Source organism: Chlorocebus sabaeus, chromosome 20, assembly GCF_047675955.1.
Source record: "Chlorocebus sabaeus isolate Y175 chromosome 20, mChlSab1.0.hap1, whole genome shotgun sequence".
NCBI classification, from domain to species: domain Eukaryota; kingdom Metazoa; phylum Chordata; class Mammalia; order Primates; family Cercopithecidae; genus Chlorocebus; species Chlorocebus sabaeus.
In genome coordinates, this window is record NC_132923.1 from 127,040,262 (window position 1) to 127,061,963 (window position 21,702).

A 21,702-nucleotide genomic window follows, 5' to 3' on the forward strand; every position below is an offset into this window, starting at 1 on the left:
GTAAACACGGGGTTGCACTGTGTAAGCCAGGATGGTCTTGGTCTCCTGACCTCATAAGGAGATCTCCTGATCTGCCTGCCTCGGCCTCCCAAAGTGCTGGGATTACAGGCTTGAGCTACTGCGCCCAACCTAGAATGGTCATATTCTTTATTTTTATTTTTTCGAGACAGGGTCTCACTCTGTCATGCAGGCTGGAGTGCAGTGGCACCATTTTGGCGTTATGCAGCCTTGACCTCCCAGGCTCAGGTCATCCTCCCACCTCAGCCTCCCAAGTAAGTGGGACTATAGGTGTGGCACCACCATGCCTGGCTAATTTTCCTATTTTTTGTAGAGACGGGGTCTCATCATGTTGGCCAGGCTGATCTTGAACTCCTGAGCTCAAGCGATCCACCTGCCTCAGCCTCTTAAAGTGCTGGGATTACAGGTTTGAGCCACCACGCCAGACCCTCAGTCAAATAGTCAAATTCATAATGACAGAAAATAGAATTTAATGGGTGCAAGATGAAAGAAGTTCTAGAGACGAATAGTGGTGGTGATGGTTGGACAACAGTGTGAATGTAAATGCTGTTGACCTGTACGCTTAAAAATGATTAAGATGATATATTTTTGTACTGTGTATTTCCCACATTAGAAAAACTTGTTCGGAATTTGGAGGAAAAATTAGAAGGCCCACTTTAAGCTTTCAAAAGTTGGAATTATAGGAAGTGTGGATTACTTTGCAGATTCTGTTTCAAATTAATATTTTAATCTACCATGATACAAGCTCTGAGAGGGCAGGGGCTGTCTTACTCACCATTATTTTCTTGGTACCTAGAAGACTACCTGGGCCTCAAGAAAGACGGATGGATGGATGGAAGAAGGGGGAAACAGAAGCCCCTTCCCCTGGGTTCTCTGGTCCTGTCATTCCTCCTTAGCTCTCAGTTCTAGCTGCGGACAGCCCTGTCTCTGTGTGCGGGAGATACCTAGACTCTAAACTGCAGTCTCAGCCCAGCCCCTTCCCCTTCTAATCTCACCCCTGCAGCCACCTCTTCACCCCCTGACTTGGGTCTCGGGGCTCTCCTGGCATCCCACCCTGAGGCTTATGTGCAGGGGTCTGGTCCCCTTGCTTCCTTTTTAGCATTCAGGGTGGGATGTGCACCACGGAGAAGGACATGGGGGTTTCTCCTCGATCTGCTCCTGCTCATTCCCTGGTCTTGTCTCATGACGCCCCCATACATGCCTTGCGCTCCCCAACACGAGGAGCCCCGTGTAGCTCTCAGGCCCTGTGAGCTGGGTAGTGGCGAGCCCACGCCCAGCCATAGACCCCCTGGTGGCGGACAGGCAGGTGTCCCAGCCTGTGAGCAAGAGAGTGGATCCAGATGTGCAGAGCTTGCAAACGGCTGTCACCTTTCTTTTTCTTTCTTTCTTTCTTTCTTTTTTTTTTTTTTGAGACAGAGTCTGGATGGATTGACTCCTCTCCCAGCTGGAGTGGAGTGCAGTGGTGCAATCTTGGCTCACTGCAACCTCCGCCTCCTGGGTTCAAGCAATTCTCCTGCCTCAGCCCCCCGAGTAGCTGGGATTACAGGCATGCGTCACCATACCTGGCTAATTTTTAATATTTTCAGTAGAGATGGGGTTTCGCCATGTTGGCCAGGCTGGTCTTGAACTCTTGACTTCAGGTGATCCACCTGCCTCGGTCTCCCAAAGTGCTGGGATTACAGTCGTGAGCCACCACGCCTGGCCTCACCTTTCATAGGATAACTACATTGCGTGTAACAGTATGTGGTGGTATGATGCTTGTCCTGTGAAAAGTGAATAAATGCAGGGAAAGTTTCACTGTAGTATTAAAAAGATAATTGTTCTGTTAGCTTAAGAATTTGACACTTAATATGTGTGTGTTTTGTTTGTTTTGAGGCAGGATCTCGCTCTGTCACCCAGTCTGGAGTGCAGTGGTGTGATCTCAGCTCACTGCAGCCTTCACCTCCCAGGCTCAAGCGATTCTCATGCCTCAGCCTCCCAAGTAGCTGGGAGGTTCCAAGTAGCTCCCAAGTGCACCACCATGCCCAGCTAATTTTTTTCCTATTTTTTGTAGAGACAGGGTTTTATCATTTTGCCCAGGCTGGTCTCGAACTCCTGAACTCAAGCGATCCACCCACCTCAGCCTCCCAAATTGCTGGTATGACAGGCATGACCTACCGTGCCTGACCTTAATGTGTTTTTATTTTAAAAATTAACTTCAAGCTGGGTGGGGTGTCCCATGCCTGTAAGACAGAGTGAAACCCTGACTTGGAAAAAAAAAAAAAATTCACATCGGTGTGATGCAGTTTATTAAAGTGGCTCTTTTTAAAGTGCACAAGTGATGTTCATGTGGACGTCGTCGGTTTTCCTTAACGAGGTGGATATGAGTCAGTGGTTCTCGAGGAGGGAGGAGGATTGCCCCCAGGGGATCTTGGGGAATGTCTGGAGACACTTCTGGTTGGCACATCTTTGCGGGAGGCTGCGGGCATCCAGTGGTTTTGAGGCCGGGCTGCTGCTGAACATCCCACAATGCACGGGACAGCCCCACAGCTAAACGTCGTCTGGCCCAGAAGGTCTGTCGTGCTGTTGAGAAACCCTGATCTAAATAATGTCTAAGCTATGTATTTGGTATTTCAATCAACACTTTAAGGTTTAGTTTATTTGGGATTCTGATGAAGAAACCCTTAAACCTGTGCATACAAAAATCTGTCTAGAGATTCTTTGGCAGTGTTCAGTCTTTGGGAAAAAAAATAAGAGTAATTAAGAAATCTGTTTTACAGCTGAGTGCAGTGGGTCATGCCTGTAATCCCAGCACTTTGGGAGACTGAGGCAGGTGGATCACGTGAGGCCAGGAGTCCGAGACCAGCCTGGCCAACATGGTGAAAACCCCTCTCCACTAAAAATGCCAAAAATTAGCCAGGAGTGGTGGCACACACTGTAGTTTTATTGCACTTCAGCCTGGGTGACAGCGAGACCCTCAAAAAAAAAAAAAAAAAAAAAAAAATTTATGACTAGGGACTCTACTTAGAGACCCAGAGAGAATGCCTTTCTATATTTTTATTTTAAAACGGTGAATATTTTACCTGTTCCAAATGCCTTTTTGAGGAAAAAAAGAATCAGCTGGAGATTTTAAACAGAGTTTAAGACACTTTTCTAGGCAGGTCATCTTTGACAAGGGTCTACTAGTTCGCCTTTGGAATAGCAGGATTTTAAAATCAAAGCCTGAGAACTTGGAGCGTGCAAGGGCACCTGTCGCCACCTGCTGGCAGTGTTCCTTAATTGCAGGTTCTTATGATAGACCAAGGTTTAAAAGTTGAATCTGCAAATAAAATATGTAACATCATCTAGGATTTATAGGTGAGATGCCAGCAGTCTCTTGAAATATTTAACTGTTGTTATTTAAGGGCAGACGTGATCAACCTACGTGTCATGAAAAGAGGCACACATCACACTCTTGTTTGAAACAGTTGATTTCTTTTTTCCTTAGAGATAGTCTTGACTGCAGTGGTGAGATCACTGGTTAGAGTGAGATCACAGCAGCCTCTAACTCCTGGGCTGAAACATTCCTCCTGTCTCAGCCTCCTGAGTAGCTGGGACTACAGGCATGTGCCACCATGCCAGCTAATTTTTTTTTTTTTCCAAGATGGAGTCTCGCTTTGTCACCCAGGCTGGAGTACAGTGACGCAACCTCTGCTTGCTGCAAGCTCCGCCCCCCAGGTTCAAGAGATTCCCCTGCCTCAACCTTCCAAGTAGCTGGGGTTACAGGCACATGCCACCACGCCGGTAAATTTTTTTTTTTTTTTTTTTTGAGATGGAGTTTTGCTCCTGTCGCCCAGGCTGGAGTGCAATGGTGCAATCTTGGCTCACTGTAACCTCCACCTCCCTAGTTCAAGCAATTCTTCTGCCTCAGCCTCCCGAGTATCTGGTATTACAGGCACCTGCCACCATGCTCAGCTAATTTTTGTTTTTGTTTTTGTTTTTTTTTTTGAGATGGAGTTCCACTTTTGTTGCCCAGGCTGGAGTGCAATAGCGTGGTCTTGGCTCACTACAACCTCTGCCTCCTGGGTTCAAGCAATTCCCCAGTCTCAGCCTCCCAAGTAGCTGGGATTACAGGCACCCACCACCACGCCTGGCTAATTTTTGTGTTTTTAGTAGAGACAGGGTTTTACCACGTTTGCCAGGCTGGTCTCAAACTCCTGACCTCAGGTCATCTACCCACCTCGGCCTTCCAAAGTGCTGGTATTACAGGCATGAGACACCGTGCGGCCAATTTTTGTATTTTTTTAGTGGAGACGGGATTTCACCATGGCTGTTCTTGAACTCCTGATCTCAGGTGATCCGCCCGCCTCGGCCTCCCAAAGTGCTGGATTACAGGTGCGAGACACTGTGCCCGGCCTAATTTTTTGTATTTTTAGTAGAAACAAAAGTTTCATCACATTGGTCAGGCTTGTCTCGAACACCTGACCTCAGGTGATCCCCCCACCTCGGCCTCCCAAAGTGTTGGGATTACAGGCATGAGCCACTGCGCCCAGCCTAATTTTTTTAAACATTTTTTTCTAGAGACGGGATCACACTTTGTCACCCAGGCTGCTCTCAAACCTCTAGACCCAAGCAGTCCTCCTACCTGGGCTTCCCAGTGTGTTGGGATTATGGGTGTGAGCCACTGCGCCTGACCGGAAACCGTGGATTTCTAGTTACAAAGGCCAGTTTACTTACAATCAGGTTATGTTCTGATAAACCCATTGTAAAGTCTAAAAATCCTAAGTTGAACCCCTGTAAGTGAAGAACCATCCACATAAGTGAATAAACCGGAAAGGAACTGTTCGTGTACTGGGTTGATTGGTATCAGGGCCACCCTGGGACCTGTGGTTGGCGCATGGGCTCTGCAGCCAACCTGCTGGAATCCCTGTTACTTGTGAGACTTAGGCATGGGTCCAGCCTCTCTCTCTCTTTTTTTTTTTTTTTTTTTTTTTTTTTTTTTTTTTGAGATGGAGTCTCGCTCCGTCACCCAGGCTAGAGTGCAATGGTGCAATCTCGGCTCACTGCAGCCTCTGCCTCCCGGGTTCCAGTGATTCTTCTGCATCAGTCTCCTGGGTAGCTGGGATTATAGGCATGTGCCACCATGCCTGGCTAATTTTTGTATTTTCAATAGAGGCGGGATTTCACCATGTTGGCCAGGTTGGTCTTGAACTCCTGACCTCAGGTGATCTGCTCGCCTTGGCCTCCCAAAGTGCTAGGATTACAGGTGTGAGCCACCGCGCCCGGCCCGGGCCCCAGCCTCTCTTTAGCCCACAGAGTTGGGATGTGCTGGGGCAGCATAGCTTATATTCATGTTAATCCTAAAGTTGATTATTATATTTTTTTCATCTTGACTTAAAAATCGAATAATTTCTAATGACTAAACTCTGCCATAACCCTAAAAAACGAGTCATATCCTAAAATGATAAGTGTGTGCCCAGCTACAACCTGCACTTACAGAAGGTTTGATTGCCAGCTTTGCTTTTGCATTGTTTTAAATTAATACTATGCCATTGAAAGTTTAGTTTTTCTTTTGAAACACATCACCTATCTAATAATTTATTAAATAACCATTCAAGATTTATTAGGCAAGCACTCAAATTACTTTTTTTTGTTTTTTTTTTTTTGAGACGGTGTCTCGCTTTGTTGCCCAGGCTGCAGTGCAGTGGAGTGATCTTGGCTCGCCGCAACCTTCTCATCCCAGGTTCAAGCAATTCTCTGGTCTCAGCCTTCTGAGTAGCTGAGATTACAGATGCCCGCCACTGTGCCCAGCTAATTTTTTGTATTTTTAGTAGAGACGAGGTTTCACCATGTTGTCCAGGCTGGTCTTAAACTCCTGACCTTGTGATTCGCCTGCCTCAGCCTTCCAAAGTGCTGGGATTACAGGCGTGAGCCACCGCACCCAGCTTCAAATTACTTTTAAGTAATAAAAGTAAACAGGAATTTGGCATGTTTGCTATGTTTCATTTTATACATTTTTTTAGGCCTCCATTTATAGGAAAACATTCTCATTAGATATAAATGATTTGAATTACAAATAATACTAACCTAAGCATTGTCATTACTTTTTTTTTTTTTTTTTTTTTTTGAGACGGAGTCTCGCCCTGTCACCCAGGCTGGAGTGCAGTGGCCGGATCTCAGCTCACTGCAAGCTCCGCCTCCCGGGTTCACGCCATTCTCCTGCCTCACCCTCCCGAGTAGCTGGGACTACAGGTGCCCGCCACCTCGCCCGGCTAGTTTTTCATATTTTTCAGTAGAGACGGGGTTTCACCGTGTTAGCCAGGATGGTCTCGATCTCCTGACCTCGTGATCTGCCCGTCTCGGCCTCCCAAAGTGCTGGGATTACAGGCTTGAGCCATGTCATTACTTTTAAAATCTAAGTTTCTAGACGTTTAGTTTTTTACTCAATACAAAAATGACCCTGGTTCACACTATTAACTGCCCAACAAATTGTTTAAAAACTAAATATTCTTTGTTAAAGATCAGATTACAAGAAATGTTTTCCATGCTCATATTTTAAAAAACAAGATTCTGACATACATAATGAATCTAAATCTAAATTCACAAATAGTGACTGAAATTCTGTCAGCTTTCAGCCCGATACAATATAAATCCATGGTTTTAATGCATAAACAATTCAAAATTAAAAGTTTATAGTGGAAATGTCAACAAGTCATAACTACTACACGTTACTACTGATGGGTTCCACTATACTTCAGGCACAGCAGATGTGCGCATCTGATAGAGTGCTTAGAAAATTAAAGCTATCAGAGCCATCAGTAAGGAATACATAAATATGAGCATGGTGATGTCAAAGCATTAGAACTGTTAAAAAAAAAAAGTGAATAAGCCGGGCGCGGTGACTCACACCTGTAATCCCAGCACTTTGAGAGGCTGAGGTGGGAGGATCGGCTGAGGTTGGGAGTTCAAGACCAGCCTGACCAACATGGAGAAACCCCATCTCTACTAAAAATACAAAATTATCTGGGCGTGGTGGCGCACGCCTGTAATCCCAGCTACCTGGGAGACTGAGGCAGGAGACTCGCTTGAACCTGGGAGGCGGAGATTGCTGTGAGCCGAGATCAAGCCACTGCACTCCAGCCTGGGCAACAGGAGCGAAACTCTGTCTCAAAAAAAAAAGAAAAAAAATTAAGATGTGATGTAAACACATCTGATAGTTCTCTCTGTAAGCCACTTTACACTGATTTATAACGCTATGGTTTTGTAGTTCTTTTTTTGTTTGTTTGTTTTTTTGAGACGGAGTCTCGCTCTGTTGCCCGGGCTGGAGTGCAGTGGCCGGATCTCAGCTCACTGCAAGCTCCGCCTCCCGGGTTCACGCCATTCTCCTGCCTCAGCCTCCCGAGTAGCTGGGACTACAGGCGCCTGCCACCTTGCCTGGCTAGTTTTTTGTATTTTTTTTTTTTTAGTAGAGACAGAGTTTCACCGTGTTAGCCAGGATGGTCTTGATCTCCTGACCTTGTGATCCGCCCGTCTCGGCCTCCCAAAGTGCTGGGATTACAGGCTTGAGCCACCGCGCCTGGCCGGTTTTATAGTTCTTTTAAAAAGGAAAATTTTTCTACACTGCTGCATTCAATATCATTGTACATTCTTGACTACAGTGCAGTCTTCATCTTGCAGAGCTGGACATATCTTGTCAGAATTTCCCCAGAAAGTCAGCTTGTCATATTTTCAGCAGCCTTTAGTGCTTCAGTAGCCTTGCGAAGCTCCTTAATAACCTATGATAAAGCTTCTGGGTTAATTTCTTGTTCATAAAGCCGTACACAAATAGGAGTTACCATATCTAAGCCAGCATTCTAAATTCTTGAAATGTCAATCAGAACGTGGGATTAGTACACGTTGAATACTCCTAATCCCCAAATCTGAAATGTGAAATGCTCCAAAATCCGAAGCTTTTTAAGCACTGACATGACCCCACAGTGGAAAATTCCACACCTCCTGTGATGGATCAAAGTCAAAATGCAGGTGCACAACACAGAGTTTATTCAGCATCCCGTCCGTGGTCTCCCGCACTGCATTCAGATTCGCTGCCGCGGCTACTCACCATGGCTGAGGCCGAGGGAGGCGGGAGAAGCAGTTTAGTTTGTTGTTTAAAACCTCCTAGAATGTGATGAAACGAATCAGGTATAGACTTTTCGACGTAGGTGATGTTCCTAGGCTTGCGGCCAGTAGTCTCTTGTCTTTGCCATTTTTTTGTGATGATGACAGAAACATCAGTCACTTGTTTCTATAGATGTTTTATAATGCAAATTGAATGTGATGAAATATTAAAAATATCACTCATTAAATATTTAAAAGTTCAGTCTTTGGAACTGGCCAGATCTCATTCTACTGCCAGCTTAAGAGCAATTTAGAAAATTTGAATTATAAAACTGGAATACTGGGAACATAGTGACACAGTTATTTTTCCACTGAACCCTCAGCCATTTCAGCTGCAGGCCTTTCCATTCAGGCAGCAGAAACACATTTTACGTTACTACTCATCATGGGTTTTCTGTAATGTGCTCTGCCTGGTATTTTTACATCCCTGTTGGGTTAAGTAAAGACATAAATTCATTTACTTTAAGTCTCAAGAGTTTTATGGACTCAAATATTAGAATAATCTTTAGTATTTATAGTGCTTGTAATTTTATTAATAAAACCTTAAAGTATGAAGCCAAATTGGAATCAAATATTGTTATTAATGGCAAATTGAACTTGCAATTTTTGCTTTAAAATGGAAGATTGGAGGCCGGGTGCGGTGGCTCATGCCTGTAATCCCAGCACTTTGGGAGGCCAAGGCGGGCAGATCACCTGAGGTCGGGAGTTGAAGACCAGCCTGGCCAACATGGTGAAACCCTATCTCTACTTAAAACACAAAAAAATTAGCCAAGCGTGGTGATGCGCGTCTGTAATTCCAGCTACTGAGGAGGCTGAGTCAGGAGAATCTCTTGAACCTGGGAGGCAGAGGTTGCAGTGAGCCAAGATTGCACCATTCATTGCACTTCAGCCTGGACAACACAGTGAGACTCCATCTCAAAAAAATAAATAAATAAAATAAAATAAAATGAAAGATTGGTAACAATCAATGGAGGTTTTTTTTGGAGTCCTTTCTTTAAATGGCCTGTCTTACATCTGTAACTCCAAGCTTCTTCCAGCCTACATCGTAGCGTGGTTTGTTTTAAGATACCTGAGCTGGGTGTTGTAGCTCACACCTGTAATCCCAGCACTTTGGGAGGCCATGGTGGAAGAATTGCTTGAGCTCAGGAGTTTGACACCAGCCTGGGCAACAGAGCAAGACTTCATCTCAACTAAAAAAAAAACATTTATTTTTTGAGACAGAGTTTTTTTTGTTTTTGTTTTTGTTTTTTTTGCGACGGAGTCTCGCTCTGTAGCCCAGGCTGGAGTGCAGTGGCGTGATCTTGGCTCACCGCAACCTCCAGCTCCCGGGTTCAAGCGATTCTCCTGCCTCAGCCTCCCGAGTAGCTGGGATTACAGGTACCTGCCACCACGGCCGGCTAACTTTTGTATTGTTTTAGGAGAGATGGGGTTTCACCATGTTGGCCAGGCTGGTCTCAAACTCCTGACCTCAGGTGATCCACCCACCTTGGCCTCCCAGAGTGCTGGGATTACAGGCGTGAGCCACCCGCACCCGGCCCCTTATTCTCTTCTTAGCCAATCTCTTGTCTCAGAGCAGCCTATGAATGGGGGGAGAAGACGGATTTCAAAGACAATTTTATTTTTCGTCTTTATGGTCTGGGTTTGATTTCATATTAAGTCCCCCTGTAATCTAACCTTCCGTAGCTTAACCTTTTCCAGACTGATGTCTTTGACCTGTTGGTTTCATGCGTTGCCTCTAGATTTCTAGCTCTCTTGCTCAGAACATCCACCTGGAGAAACAAACAAAAATTAAGAAACACCTTTGCAGTATCTTTTGAATTCCCAGCTCCAAAGCTATCTTCTCCATGAGGGAATTCATAAACCAGGGCAACTGATCTGATTTGTACACTCAAGGTTTCTTATATATTCACTCATTTCCCAAATAGTTCCTGCGCGTGTGCTGAGCATAGTTCCAGGTATTGGGAATTAGCAGAGAATGAAAAGGCCACTTCCTCACAGTCTGTGTGTGTGTGTGTGTGTGTGTGTGTGTTGGGGAGGAGAAATAACACCACCACCTTTTGATACTTGGTGGGTGCCAGACATTCTTCTGAGCATTTTACTTGTAATGACCTGTGATTGCATGTTTAGTCACACAATGACCTATGCGATGGGGACTGTTATTGTCCTTGTTTTATAGATGAGGAAGTGAAGGCCCTGAGGTTGCAGGCCCTTGGGAGCCCAGGCGGGGCCCACCCAGGCCATTGGGCCCCAGGCTCCAGTGCCCTCGCCTGCCGTCTTCTCCCCGGGTGTTGGAACAGAGGGACAGAGTGAGGGTGGTGAGAGCAGCTTCTCCCCGGGTGTTGGAACAGAGGGACAGAGTGAGGGTGGTGAGAGCAGCAGGAAGGACCTTTTGAACAGAGAGCCCGAGTGAGATAATGAGTCCCTGAAACCCGGGCAGGATGCGAAAGGGCAGAACTGTAACAATATTAAGACATTATTTGCCATTTTTCTCACCCTCTTAGGCTGCACTGTGGCATTTTCTAGAGACTATATGCAGGGGAGCAGGGCAGCATGCTGAGTGCAGGGGGAGCGGGGGTAGAGACGAGAACCCAGGTGTCTTCTGTGAAAGCAGACAACAAAGATTTGCGGAAACGGAAAACTGTTGCCGCTCCTCTTAGTAAGCTTTGCTTTCAGAAAGTTATTTTCATAAAAATATTATTTATGTGAATGTATTATATAATGTGTTTGGTTTTTAAATGAGTTAATAAGTGTTAAAATTTTTGTTGTTGTTGTTGTTGTTTGAGACATAGTCTCGCTCTGTTGCCCAGGCTGGAGTGCAGTGGTGAGATCTCAGCTCACTGCAGCCTTCTCCTCCCGGGTTCAAGTGATTCTCCTGCCTCAGCCTCCTGAGTAGCTGGGACTACAGGCATGTGCCACCACGCCCAGCTAATTTTTGTATTTTTAGTAAAGACAGGAGGGTTTCACCATATTGGTCAGGCTGGCCTTGAACTCCTGACTTCAAGTTATCCGCCTGCCTTGGCCTCCCAGAGTGCTGGGATTACAGGCGTGAGCCACTGCGCCCAGGCCGGCCTGCCTGCCTGCCTTCCTTCCTTCCTTCCTTCCTTCCTTCCTTCCTTCCTTCCTTTCCTTCTTTCCTTCCTTCCTTCCTTCCTTCCTTCCTTCCTTCCTTCCTTCCTTCCTTCCTTCCTTCCTTCCTTCTCTTCTCTTCTCTTCTCTTCTCTTCTCTTCTCTTCTCTTCTCTTCTCTTCTCTTCTCTTCTCTTTTCTTTCTTTCCTTTCTTTCTTTCTTTCTTTCTTTCTTTCTTTCTTTCTCTCTCTCTCTCTCTCTCTCTCTCTCTCTCTTTCTTTCTTCTTCTTCTTTCTTTCTTTCTTTCTTTCTTTCTTTCTTTCTTTTCTTTTCTTTTCTTTTCTTTTCTTTTCTTTCTTTCTTTCTTTCTTTCTTTCTTTCTTTCTTTCTTTCTTCTTTCTTTCTTTCTTTCGACAGAGTCTCGCTCTGTCATCCAGGCTGGAGTGCAGTGGTGCTATCTCGGCTCACTGCAACCTCCACCTGCTGGGTTCAAGCAGTTCTCCTGCCTCAGCCTCCTGAGTAGCTGGGTCTACAGGTGCACGTCACCACACCCGGCTGATTTTTGTATTTTTAGTAAAGACAGGAGGGTTTCACCTTATTGGCCAGGCTGGTCTCAAACTCATGACCTCAAGTGATCTGACCCACCTCCCAACGCACTGGGAATTACAGGCATGAGACACCACCCCCGGGCTGGTTTGAATTTTCAGTGTAGTAAATGCGGATGGGTGGGTGGATGGATGGATGGATGGATGGATGGGTGGGTGGATGGGTGGGTGGGTGGATAGACGGATGGATAGACGGATGGATAGATGGATGGATAGATGGATAATCAACTGACTGACCAATCCATTTAAACAAAAGCTGTTTGGGGCCCTCAGTAACTTTTTGGTGTACAGGGATCTGAGACCCCAAAGTTGAAGACCCATTGTTGTAGAAGCTTTACTCTGGTTGCTGAGTAAGAACCGGGATAAGGACAGGGAGGCTGGTTACTTGGCTTTTGTGATCTTTCAGGTGAGCAGGAAGGAGGATAAGAAGTGGCTCTGTCTGAGTGTATTCGTATGTATGTGGATTTTTAAAAAAAATGTAAACTACAGCAAATTTTTCACGTCTCTACCATTTTGAAGCGTGCAGTTCAGTGGTGTCAAGTACATTCCCATCATTGTGCAGCCAGTCTCCAAACTCCTTTCATCTCACAAAACCGAAAGTTTATACCCATTAAACAATGACTCCCCAGGGTCTGAATTTATTTAGAAAGTGAAGCCAGAAGGATTTGCTCTTGGCTTGGATGTGGTGTGTACAAATGTCTGGTAAATGTTTCATTAATTAGAGAGGAGGCAGCGGCTTGGCGCGGTGGCTCACGCCTGAAATCCCAGCACTTTGGGAGGCCGAGGCGGGCGGATCATGAGGTCAGAAGTTGGTAGACCAGCCTGGCCAACATGGTGAAACCCCGTCTCTACTAAAAATACAAAAACTGAGCGTGGTGGTGCGCGCCTGTAATCCCAGCTACTCGGGAGGCTGAGGCAGGAGAATTGCTTGAACCTGAGAGGCGGAGGTTGTAGTGAGCCGAGATCGCGCCATTACATTCCAGCCTGGGTGACAGAGCAAGGCTCCATCTCAAAAAAAAAAAAAAAAAAAAAAGAGGAGGCAGCTTTGTTCTGGTCTGTCTTCCTTCCAGATGCAAACCTTCACACACCTACTCTGAGTCTTACACGTAAGCATGAGCCCCCTCCCCGTGTGCCACTCTGGGAAAAGTGCAGGTACAGCAGAGGTAGCATCACATCCTGGAATATTGTACGAAGATCCTTCTGAATCGACTCACACTTACAGAACCTGAGTGGTTCAATAAGTAGGCCCCGTCTACTTGGAAACAAAGTTTTCAAACCATTTCTTTCCATGTTTTCAGATCAGCTTAATCGAGGAGTCCCCTGGTTCATTCATACTCTGAGGTTATAATGGAAGCTGTTAACCCTCTTTTTTTTTTTCTTTTTAGTCCCAAGTCGCTGGGACTACAGGCGCCCGCCACCACGCCCAGCTAAATTTTTGTATTTTTAGTAGAGACAGGGTTTCACCATGTTAACCAGGATGGTCTCCATCTCCTGACCTCATGATCCGCCTGCCTCAGCCTCCCAAAGTGCTGGGATTACAGGCGTGAGCCACCGGGCCCGGCCGGAAGCTGTTAACCCGCTTAAGGTGAACATACAAGGAAAATGGAAAGATTTCAGGTGTGGGACAGCGCCCTCAGTGTGCGTGTGGCGGTACTGCGGGCTCAGGGAGGGATTCATGGCCCCCAGGAGGATGTCTGACATTGACTCCCAGGAGCCAAGTCCCAGGCTAAGCAAAGTGGACTGGGGCCAAAGTCTTCTCAGGGGAGTGAGGTCTGCAGCGGCCAAAAAAGCAAAAGTAGCAGTTCTGGTAGAGTATCAGCCAAGAAGGAACAAGATAGCACTTCTCCAGTGATCTGGGCCATCACGGTGAGGAGGGTGGGGGTGTGTTAAGAGATCAGTTTGTCAGAGGCATTTGAACCAGAGTGACTCCATCTTGGATAGGCGCTGGGTGAAATAAGGCTGAGATCTATTGGGCTGCATTCCTAGGAGGTTAAGGCATTCTAAGTCACAGGATGATGTAGGAGGTCAGCACAAGACACAGGTCACAAAGACCTTGTGTATAAAACAGGTTGCCATAAAGAAGCTGGCCGAAACCCACCAAAACCAAGATAGGGATGAAAGTGACTTCTGGTCGTCCTCACTGCTCATTATATGCTAATGTATATATGCTATATACATTAGCATGCTAAGAGACCCACCAGCACCATGACGGTTTACAAATGCCATGGCAACATCAGGAAGTTACTCTGTGTGGTCTAAAAGGGGGAGGGGCCCTCAGTTTTGGGAATTTCCCACATCTTTCCAGGAAAACTCATGAATAATCCACCCTTTGTTTAGCATATAATCAAGAAATAACCATAAAAATAGCCGACCAGCAGCCCTCAGGGCTGCTCTGCCTATGGAGTGGCCATTCTTTCTTCCTTTACTTTCTTAATACAGTTGCCTTCACTTTATGGACTTGCCCCGAATTCTTACTGTGTGAAGTCCAGTAACACCATCTTGGGGGCTGGATTGGGACACTTTTCCGGTAATAAGTTAATGTGCTTAAGGTCACGCAGCTCATAATAGAGGGAGACTGGAATTGGACCCCAAGCCTAACTTTAAAGTGGATTATTCTTTTTTTTTTTTTTTGAGGCGGAGTCTCGCTCTGTCGCCCAGTCTGGAGTGCAGTGGCACTATCTTGGCTCACTTGCAACCTCCACCTCAGGTTCAGGTGATTTTGCCTCAGCCTCCCAAGTAGCTGGGATTACAGGTGTGCGCCACCACGCCTGGCTAATTTTTGTATTTTTAGTAAAGACAGGGTTTCAACATGTTGGCCAGGCTGGTCACGAACTCCTGACCTCAGGTGATCCACCCTCGTCAGCCTCCCAAAGTGCTGGGATTATAGGTGTGAGCCACCACGCCCAGATGGATTATTCTTAAATACTCTTGTTTTCAGTCAAGTGGTGGGTTTTTCTGAAATTCTGCATTTAGTTTTATTTTAATACTTTATTGCATTTTGCATCTTTGCTTTACATTATTGTTAGTAATACGAATTTAAAATTAATATTGGGCAGCTGGGCGCAGTGGCTGAATGAGCGAGTGAGCTGAGATCGTACCACTATGTTCCAGCCTGGGCAACAGAGAAAAAAGAAAAAAATAGGCCAGGCGCGGTGACTCAAGCCTGTAATCCCAGCACTTTGGGAGGCCGAGATGGGCGGATCATGAGGTCAAGAGATGGACACCCTCCTGGCTAACACGGTGAAACCCCGTCTCTACTAAAAAAATACAAAAAACTAGCCGGGCGAGGTTGCGGGGGCCTGTAGTCCCAGCTACTCAGGAGGCTGAGGCAGGAGAATGGCGAAAACCCAGGAGGCGGAGCTTGCAGTGAGCTGAGATCCAGCCACTGCACTCCAGCCTGGGCGACAGAGCGAGACTCCGTCTCAAAAAAAAAAAAAAAGAAAAAAATAATAATACTGGGGCCAGGTGCCATGGCTCATGCCTGTAATCCCAACACTTTGAGAGGCCAAGGCAGGCAGATCACTTGAGCCCAGGAGTTTAAGACTAGCCTGGGCAACATGGTGAAACCCTGTCTGTACAAAGAGTTTAAAAAAAAAGTAGCCAAGTGTGGTGGTGCACACATAGTCCCAGCTACCTGGGAGGCTGAAGGGGGAGGATCACCTGAGCCTAGGAGGTTGAGGCTGCAGTGAGCCATGATTACACCACTGTGCTCCAGCCTGGGTGACAGACCAAGACTGTCTGAAAAAATCATAAAGAAATGAAAATACCATTCTCTGTAACTTTTCAGTGATAGACTGAAAACAGAGATAGTCTTTCTGTAGCCATCAGTCTTTTTTTTTCTTGATTTCTAGAGCAATTTATTTCTTATTTCTAGTTGTTTCATGGATTCAGATAATTTCTACATTACTTATTCTGGAATTTAGAATTTCATCTCATTTGGGTCTTGATACTAAATTTTGTGACAGAACTGTGAGCACTGCCTTCAAGCCTAATGAGAGTTTTATTGTTTTATAGCAAGTGTATGTCTTCAGAAGTAGTGGAGTTGAAAATACTATTTCTCACCTCGTCTATTTTCTTCTTTTGTTTTAAACGCAGTTAACAAGCACAAGCCCTGGCTGGAGCCCACCTACCATGGCATAGTCACAGAGAACGACAACGCGGTGCTGCTCGACCCCCCACTGATCGCGCTGGACAAAGATGCGCCTCTGCGGTTTGCAGGTAGGAACGGGCTTTTCACTGACTCTTGAGGAATCTGGCCTGGTCAGGAAGCGTTCCGCACATCCCATTTGGATAATGCTCAGCGTTTCTGAAAATGTCTCCATAGCTGAGGGTTATTGGTAGCTCCTTTGTACCATGGTTTTTTTTTTTTTTTTTCCCTTTTAATAGTTAGGGTAGCTGACAAAAAGACCTGTTCTTATAGTTGAAAAGCAAACTGTTTAATTTCATTGCATCATTTTTTTCTTTGTCTTAATGTAGCCAGATAACACCTAGACCGGTGCATCCCTGGCTCTAGTGTGCGCACGGAGTACCTGAGGAATGTAGAGACAGCGGGTCTGGGAGGACCTGAGATTCTGCCTTTCTTACCTGCTCGTAGGTGCTGCTGGTGCTGCTGGTCCTCGAGTGGTGTGGAGCCAGAGAATCACAGCGCCAGGGGTTCCTTGCATTACCTAGATTTCCATGACCCGAGAAGACTTATTTGAAGAAGTTGAGCAGTCTTTATAGAGGAACGCTTTTGGCATAGATTTTACCTTCAGTGAATTTTTAACTTGAATTACTTCATAAGATTGTAGCCTCCGTCTTTATAGAGACAAACCTGCAGCATTGCTTTGGAGATTTTCATACTGTAATAACATTTAATAGCGTTTTCCAAGTCAGAGCTGTTCTGGCTTCACATTGGGTTCTTAACTGATAAGAGGATGGACTGTGTCACCTTTTTTCTGCCTCAGAGTTGGAATTGATGTTGTAAAGTTAATTTTTAAGAGTTGTTTTCGGCCGGGCGCGGTGGCTCAAGCCTGTTATCCCAGCACTTTGGGAGGCCGAGACGGGTGGATCACGAGGTCAGGAGATCGAGACCATCCTGGCTAACCCAGTGAAACCTCGTCTCTACTAAAAATACAAAAAACTGGTCGGGCGAGGTGGCGGACGCCTGTAGTCCCAGCTACTCAGGAGGCTGAGGCAGGAGAATGGCATAAACCCGGGAGGCAGAGGTTGCAGTGAGCTGAGATCCTGCCACTGCACTTCAGCCTGGGTGACAGAGCGAGACTCCGTGTCAAAAAAAAAAAAAAAAAAAAGTTGTTTTCGCATATTTTTCCAGATCAAATCTTCTCCTGCATGGCTGGGCACAGTGACTCACGCCCATAATCTCAGCACTGTGGGAGGCTGAGGCAGGAGGATTGCTTGAGTCTAGCAGGTGGAGGCTGCAGTGAGCTGTGATTGTGCCACTGCGCTCCAGCCTGGGCAACAGAGCAAGACCCCATCTCAGAAAACAAAACAAACAAAAACTTCTCATATTAAAGAGTGTTCTGGCCGGGCACAGTGGCTTACACCTGTAATCCCAGCACTCTGGGAGGCCGAGGTGGGCGGATCACCAGGTCAGGAGATTGAGACCATCCTGGCTAACACAGTGAAAACCTGTCTCTACTAAAAATATATATATATAAATATTAGCCAGGTATGGTGGCAGGCGCCTGTAGTCCCAGCTACTCAGGAGGCTGAGGCAGGAGAATGGCGTGAACCTGGGAGGTGGAGGTTGCAGTGAGCCGAGATTGTGCCACTGCACTCCAGCCTGGGTGACAGAGCAAGACTCCATTTCAAAAAAAAAAAAAAAGACTATTCTGTTTGCCTAGGGACAAATAAGAAAAATTGGATGAATTTGTATGAAATGTATGTTAATTTTACTGTAGTAAGTTGAGGGAAATAAACATGAGTTTGTTTCTGAAGAGCTGGTTGAAAAATAAATTTGTACTTCATTCTGTTTAAGAGCCGCACCACATTTTCAGCACCCTCACCTGTGAACCAGCTTGTGCTCTAGAGATAGAGCCTCCCAAGTTGTTTTGTGTGTTTATTGATTTTCAGAGAGAAATCTGATGAAAAGGACAGTAGAGGCAGTACCCCATGCTGCGAATACACACACAGCATTTGTCCGGTTGCTGGGGTTATTATTTTTGGTTTTTTCCCCAGATTTTTTTTTTTTTCTTCTTCTGAAACAGAGTCTTGCTCTATTGCCCAGGCTGGAGTGCAGTGGCGCCATCTTGGCTCACTGCACCCTCCGCCTCCCAGGTTCAAGCAATTCTCCTGCCTCAGCCTCCTGAGTAGCTGGGATTACAGGCACCCGCCATCTTGCCCAGCTAATTTTTCTATTTTTAGTAGAGACAGGGTTTCACCATGTTGGCCAGGCTGGTCTCGAACTCCTGACCTTGTGATCCGCCTGCGTCGGCCTCCCAAAGTGCCGGGATTACAGGCGTGAGCCACCATGCCCATCCTAATTTTTGTATTTTTAGTAGAGACGAGGTTTCAACATGTTGTTCAGGCTGGTGTCGAACTCCTGGCCTCAGGTGATCCACCTGCCTTGGCCTTGAAAAGTGCTGGTGGATAGATCATTTTAACAGAATTACTTAGCTTATGTTTTTGAGCAGTTTTATATACATTTCTGACGTTTTATGCATTTCAAGAAGTGACTGCAGTTCAGGCTTCAGTATTTGCCCCCTCAGGCCTCCTTTGCCTTGTGAAGTATCAGCGGTCCTGTTGTTCGTTGAGCGTGATCCTACTATGTTGTTAATAATTGATACACTATTTTATTTTATTTTATTTTATTTTATTTTATTTTATATTTTATTTTATTTATTTTATTTTTGAGATGGCGTCTTGCTTTGTTACCTAGGCTGTAGTGCAATGGTGCAATCTTGGCTCACTGCAACCTCCGCCTCCTAGATTCAAGCAGTTCTCCTGCCTCAGCCTCCCATTATCCGGGATTACAGGTGCCCGCCACCATGCCCAGCTAATTTTTGTATTTTTAGTAGAGACAGGGTTTCACCATGTTGGCCAGGCTGGTCTTGAACTCCTGACCTCAGGTGATCCACCCGCCTTGGCCTCCCAAAGTGCTGGGATTACAGGTGTGAGCCACCATGCCCAGCCAATAATGCATGCACTTATAAAGCATGCATAGAAATATCCCAGGCACTACTCTATGTACTGTACAAATATAAATTTGTGTTTAATCCTCAATAACCGTAAGATAATAAATACACTTTTCTGCATTAAAGGCAGGAACCGGAGGCACAGAATAGTTAAGCTGTTGCTCTGGGCGTGTAGCTGGTCGGTGGTGCAGGGGCAGGGCTCCAGCCCAGCCAGGAAGGCTGTCTGCTATGATGAGGTAGCTGCATATGTAACTGCACGAAGTTCACAAGGAAGTAGGAAATGAAATATACATGGAGTGTTAACTTTGAAGGAAAAAGTCGTATCAATGAAATACCTCTTTTTCTTATTGTATTTTTATATTTAATTTTATTGTGTATATATATATATATATATTTTTTTTTTTGAGACAGAGTCTTGCTGTGTCCCCCTGGCTGGAGTGCAGTGGCGCGATCTCGGCTCACTGCAAACTCCACCTCCCAGGTTCACGCCATTCTCCTGCCTCAGCCTCCTGAGTAACTGGGACTACAGGCGCCGCCACCACGCCCGGCTAATTTTTTGTATTTTTAGTAGAGATGGGGTTTCACCGTGGTCTCGATCTCCTGACCTTGTGATCCGCCCGCCTCGGCCTCCCAAAGTGCTGGGATTAAGATATTCTAGATGAAATAATACTTATACAGGTTTATTTTTTTAGAGATTCTCAGGTTTTTTGCAGATGTACAAAAATTGTATGTTGTAATATGTATATATTTTAACTGTATAGAAAAGCAATTTAAGTCCAAGCTATAGTGGTAACTTGGTTGTATTTGCCATAGTGGATAGATAAGTCAGTATTTTCCTTTTGGATATTTTCATGGAGGAAGCACAGTTACTCTTATATAATATTTTTTCTTCTTTTTTCTTTTTTGGAGGTAATTCATATGCCACAAAAATCACCCTTTTAAAGTGTACAGCTCATTGAGTTTTAGAATGTTGGCCAAAAACCATGCACCTGCCAACGACTGTCTTAACTCCAGAACATTTTTGTCACCCCAAAAAGGAACCCTTGCACCAAGTAGCAGTCACCCCTTAGTCTCCTCCAGTCCCCAGCCCTGGCAGCCGCTACAGATTTCTCTATTCTGGATAATCATGTAAATGCACTGTGGCTTTTTGTGATGGGCGTCTCACTTCCAGCATGATGATTTCACAGTTTACCTGTGTTAGGTGCCTAGCAGCCTCTCGTTACTTTTTTATTGCTGGATATTATTCCATTCTATGAATAGACTACATTTTGTTTCTCTGTTCATCCACCGATGGACATTTGCTTTGCTTCTACTTTTTGGCTATTATGGGTCATGCTGCTGTGAACATTCCTGTACAGGTCTTTGGACATAGGTTTTCGGTCCTTTAGTATACACACAGGAGTGCAGCTGATCCCTTTGACAGAAGTGTGGGGTGCTGTCCCTCTGCTGGAGGAGTGGGCAGCTGCATGGAGGGAAGGGAGCACCTGACCTGCTGTCATATCCCTCCTTCCCTCCTTCCCTCCTTCCCTTCCTCCTTCCCTCCTTCCCTCCCTCCCTCCTTCCCGCCTTCCCTCCTTCCCTCCATCTGTCCTTTCCTTCCTCTCTCTCTCCTTCCCTCCTTCCCTCCCTCCCTCCCTCCATCCATCCTTTCCTTCCTCTCTCTCTCCTTCCCTCCTTCCCTCCCTCCTTCCCTCTGTCCTTTCCTTCCTCTCTGTCCTTCCCTCCTTCCCTCCCTCCCTCCCTCCCTCCATCCATCCTTTCCTTCCTCTCTCTCTCCTTCCCTCCTTCCCTCCCTCCCTCCCTCCATCTATCCTTTCCTTCCTCTCTCCCTGCCTCTCCCCCTCCCTTTTTCCCACCCTACCTCTTTCCGTCCTTTCCTTCCTCTCTTCCTCCTTCCCTCCTTCCCTCCTTCCTTCCCTTCATCCCTCTCTCCTTCTGTTCCCCCTTCCCTCACTCCCTTCTTCCCTCCTTCCCCCTTTTCCTCCCTCCCTCCCTCCCTGCCTGTCTTCCTCCTTCCCTCCCTCCCTCTTTCCCTCCCTCCTTTACTTTCTCCCTTTGTTTCTTCCTCCCTCCCTCCCTCTTTCCCTCCCTCCTTTACTTTCTCCCTTTGTTTCTTCCTCCCTCCCTCCCTCTTCTGTTGCTTTGGTGCCACCCAACACAGAATCCTGCCCCCATGGTGCCACCCAACACAGAACAGGACCCTATGAGACTGAGCAGGGAGGTCAGGAGCAGAGACCCTAGAGCTGACGGACCAGTGAGTGAATCGTAGCTCTTCTACTTATTGGCTGTGTGGCCTTAGACAAAAATTACCCTTTCTTTGCCTGTGTTTCATCATTTCTAAAAGGATACAGTGTCACAGACTTCATTACGTCACAGACCTCATTGGTTGGGGGAATGTTAGCTTCTTCATTCATACATGTGAAGAGCTTTAAACCGTGCCTGGTACAGTAATTACTACCTACAGTGTTTGCTGCTGCTGTTATTACTAATAATAGAATCTTTTAAAAATATTTTTTCACTTAACATTTTGTGAGAAATATTTTCTCATCTTTCTACAAAAGTCGTTATAGTGTTGCATTTTCTTACAGAGTTTCGTAAGTATTTTTTGGATAAGAGAGAGGCTAGACCTGGAGCCTTATTTTCATCTTAGATTGATTTGGGTGATGACGTAGAGTTTAATTTTGCACCATGTTGAGGAGGAGGGTGGCGGTGGTGGTGGTGGCATCTAATGTTTACTGAGTGCCTGCAGGGTGGCAGAGGTT

At 45.9% G+C, this 21,702-nt stretch overlaps 1 protein-coding gene across 4 annotated transcripts in view; it reads left to right on the forward strand.

Annotated features, from left to right (window-relative positions):
- CLSTN1 (calsyntenin 1) overlaps positions 1–21,702 on the forward strand; it is a 98,905-nt gene that overhangs the window by 36,746 nt on the left and 40,457 nt on the right. For all 4 annotated transcript variants that reach the window (XM_007980638.3, XM_007980637.3, XM_007980636.3 and 1 more), the window contains exon 2: positions 15,900–16,022. In XM_007980638.3, coding sequence (XP_007978829.1) covers positions 15,900–16,022 — 123 coding nt within the window. The remainder of the gene's footprint in view (positions 1–15,899; positions 16,023–21,702) is intronic.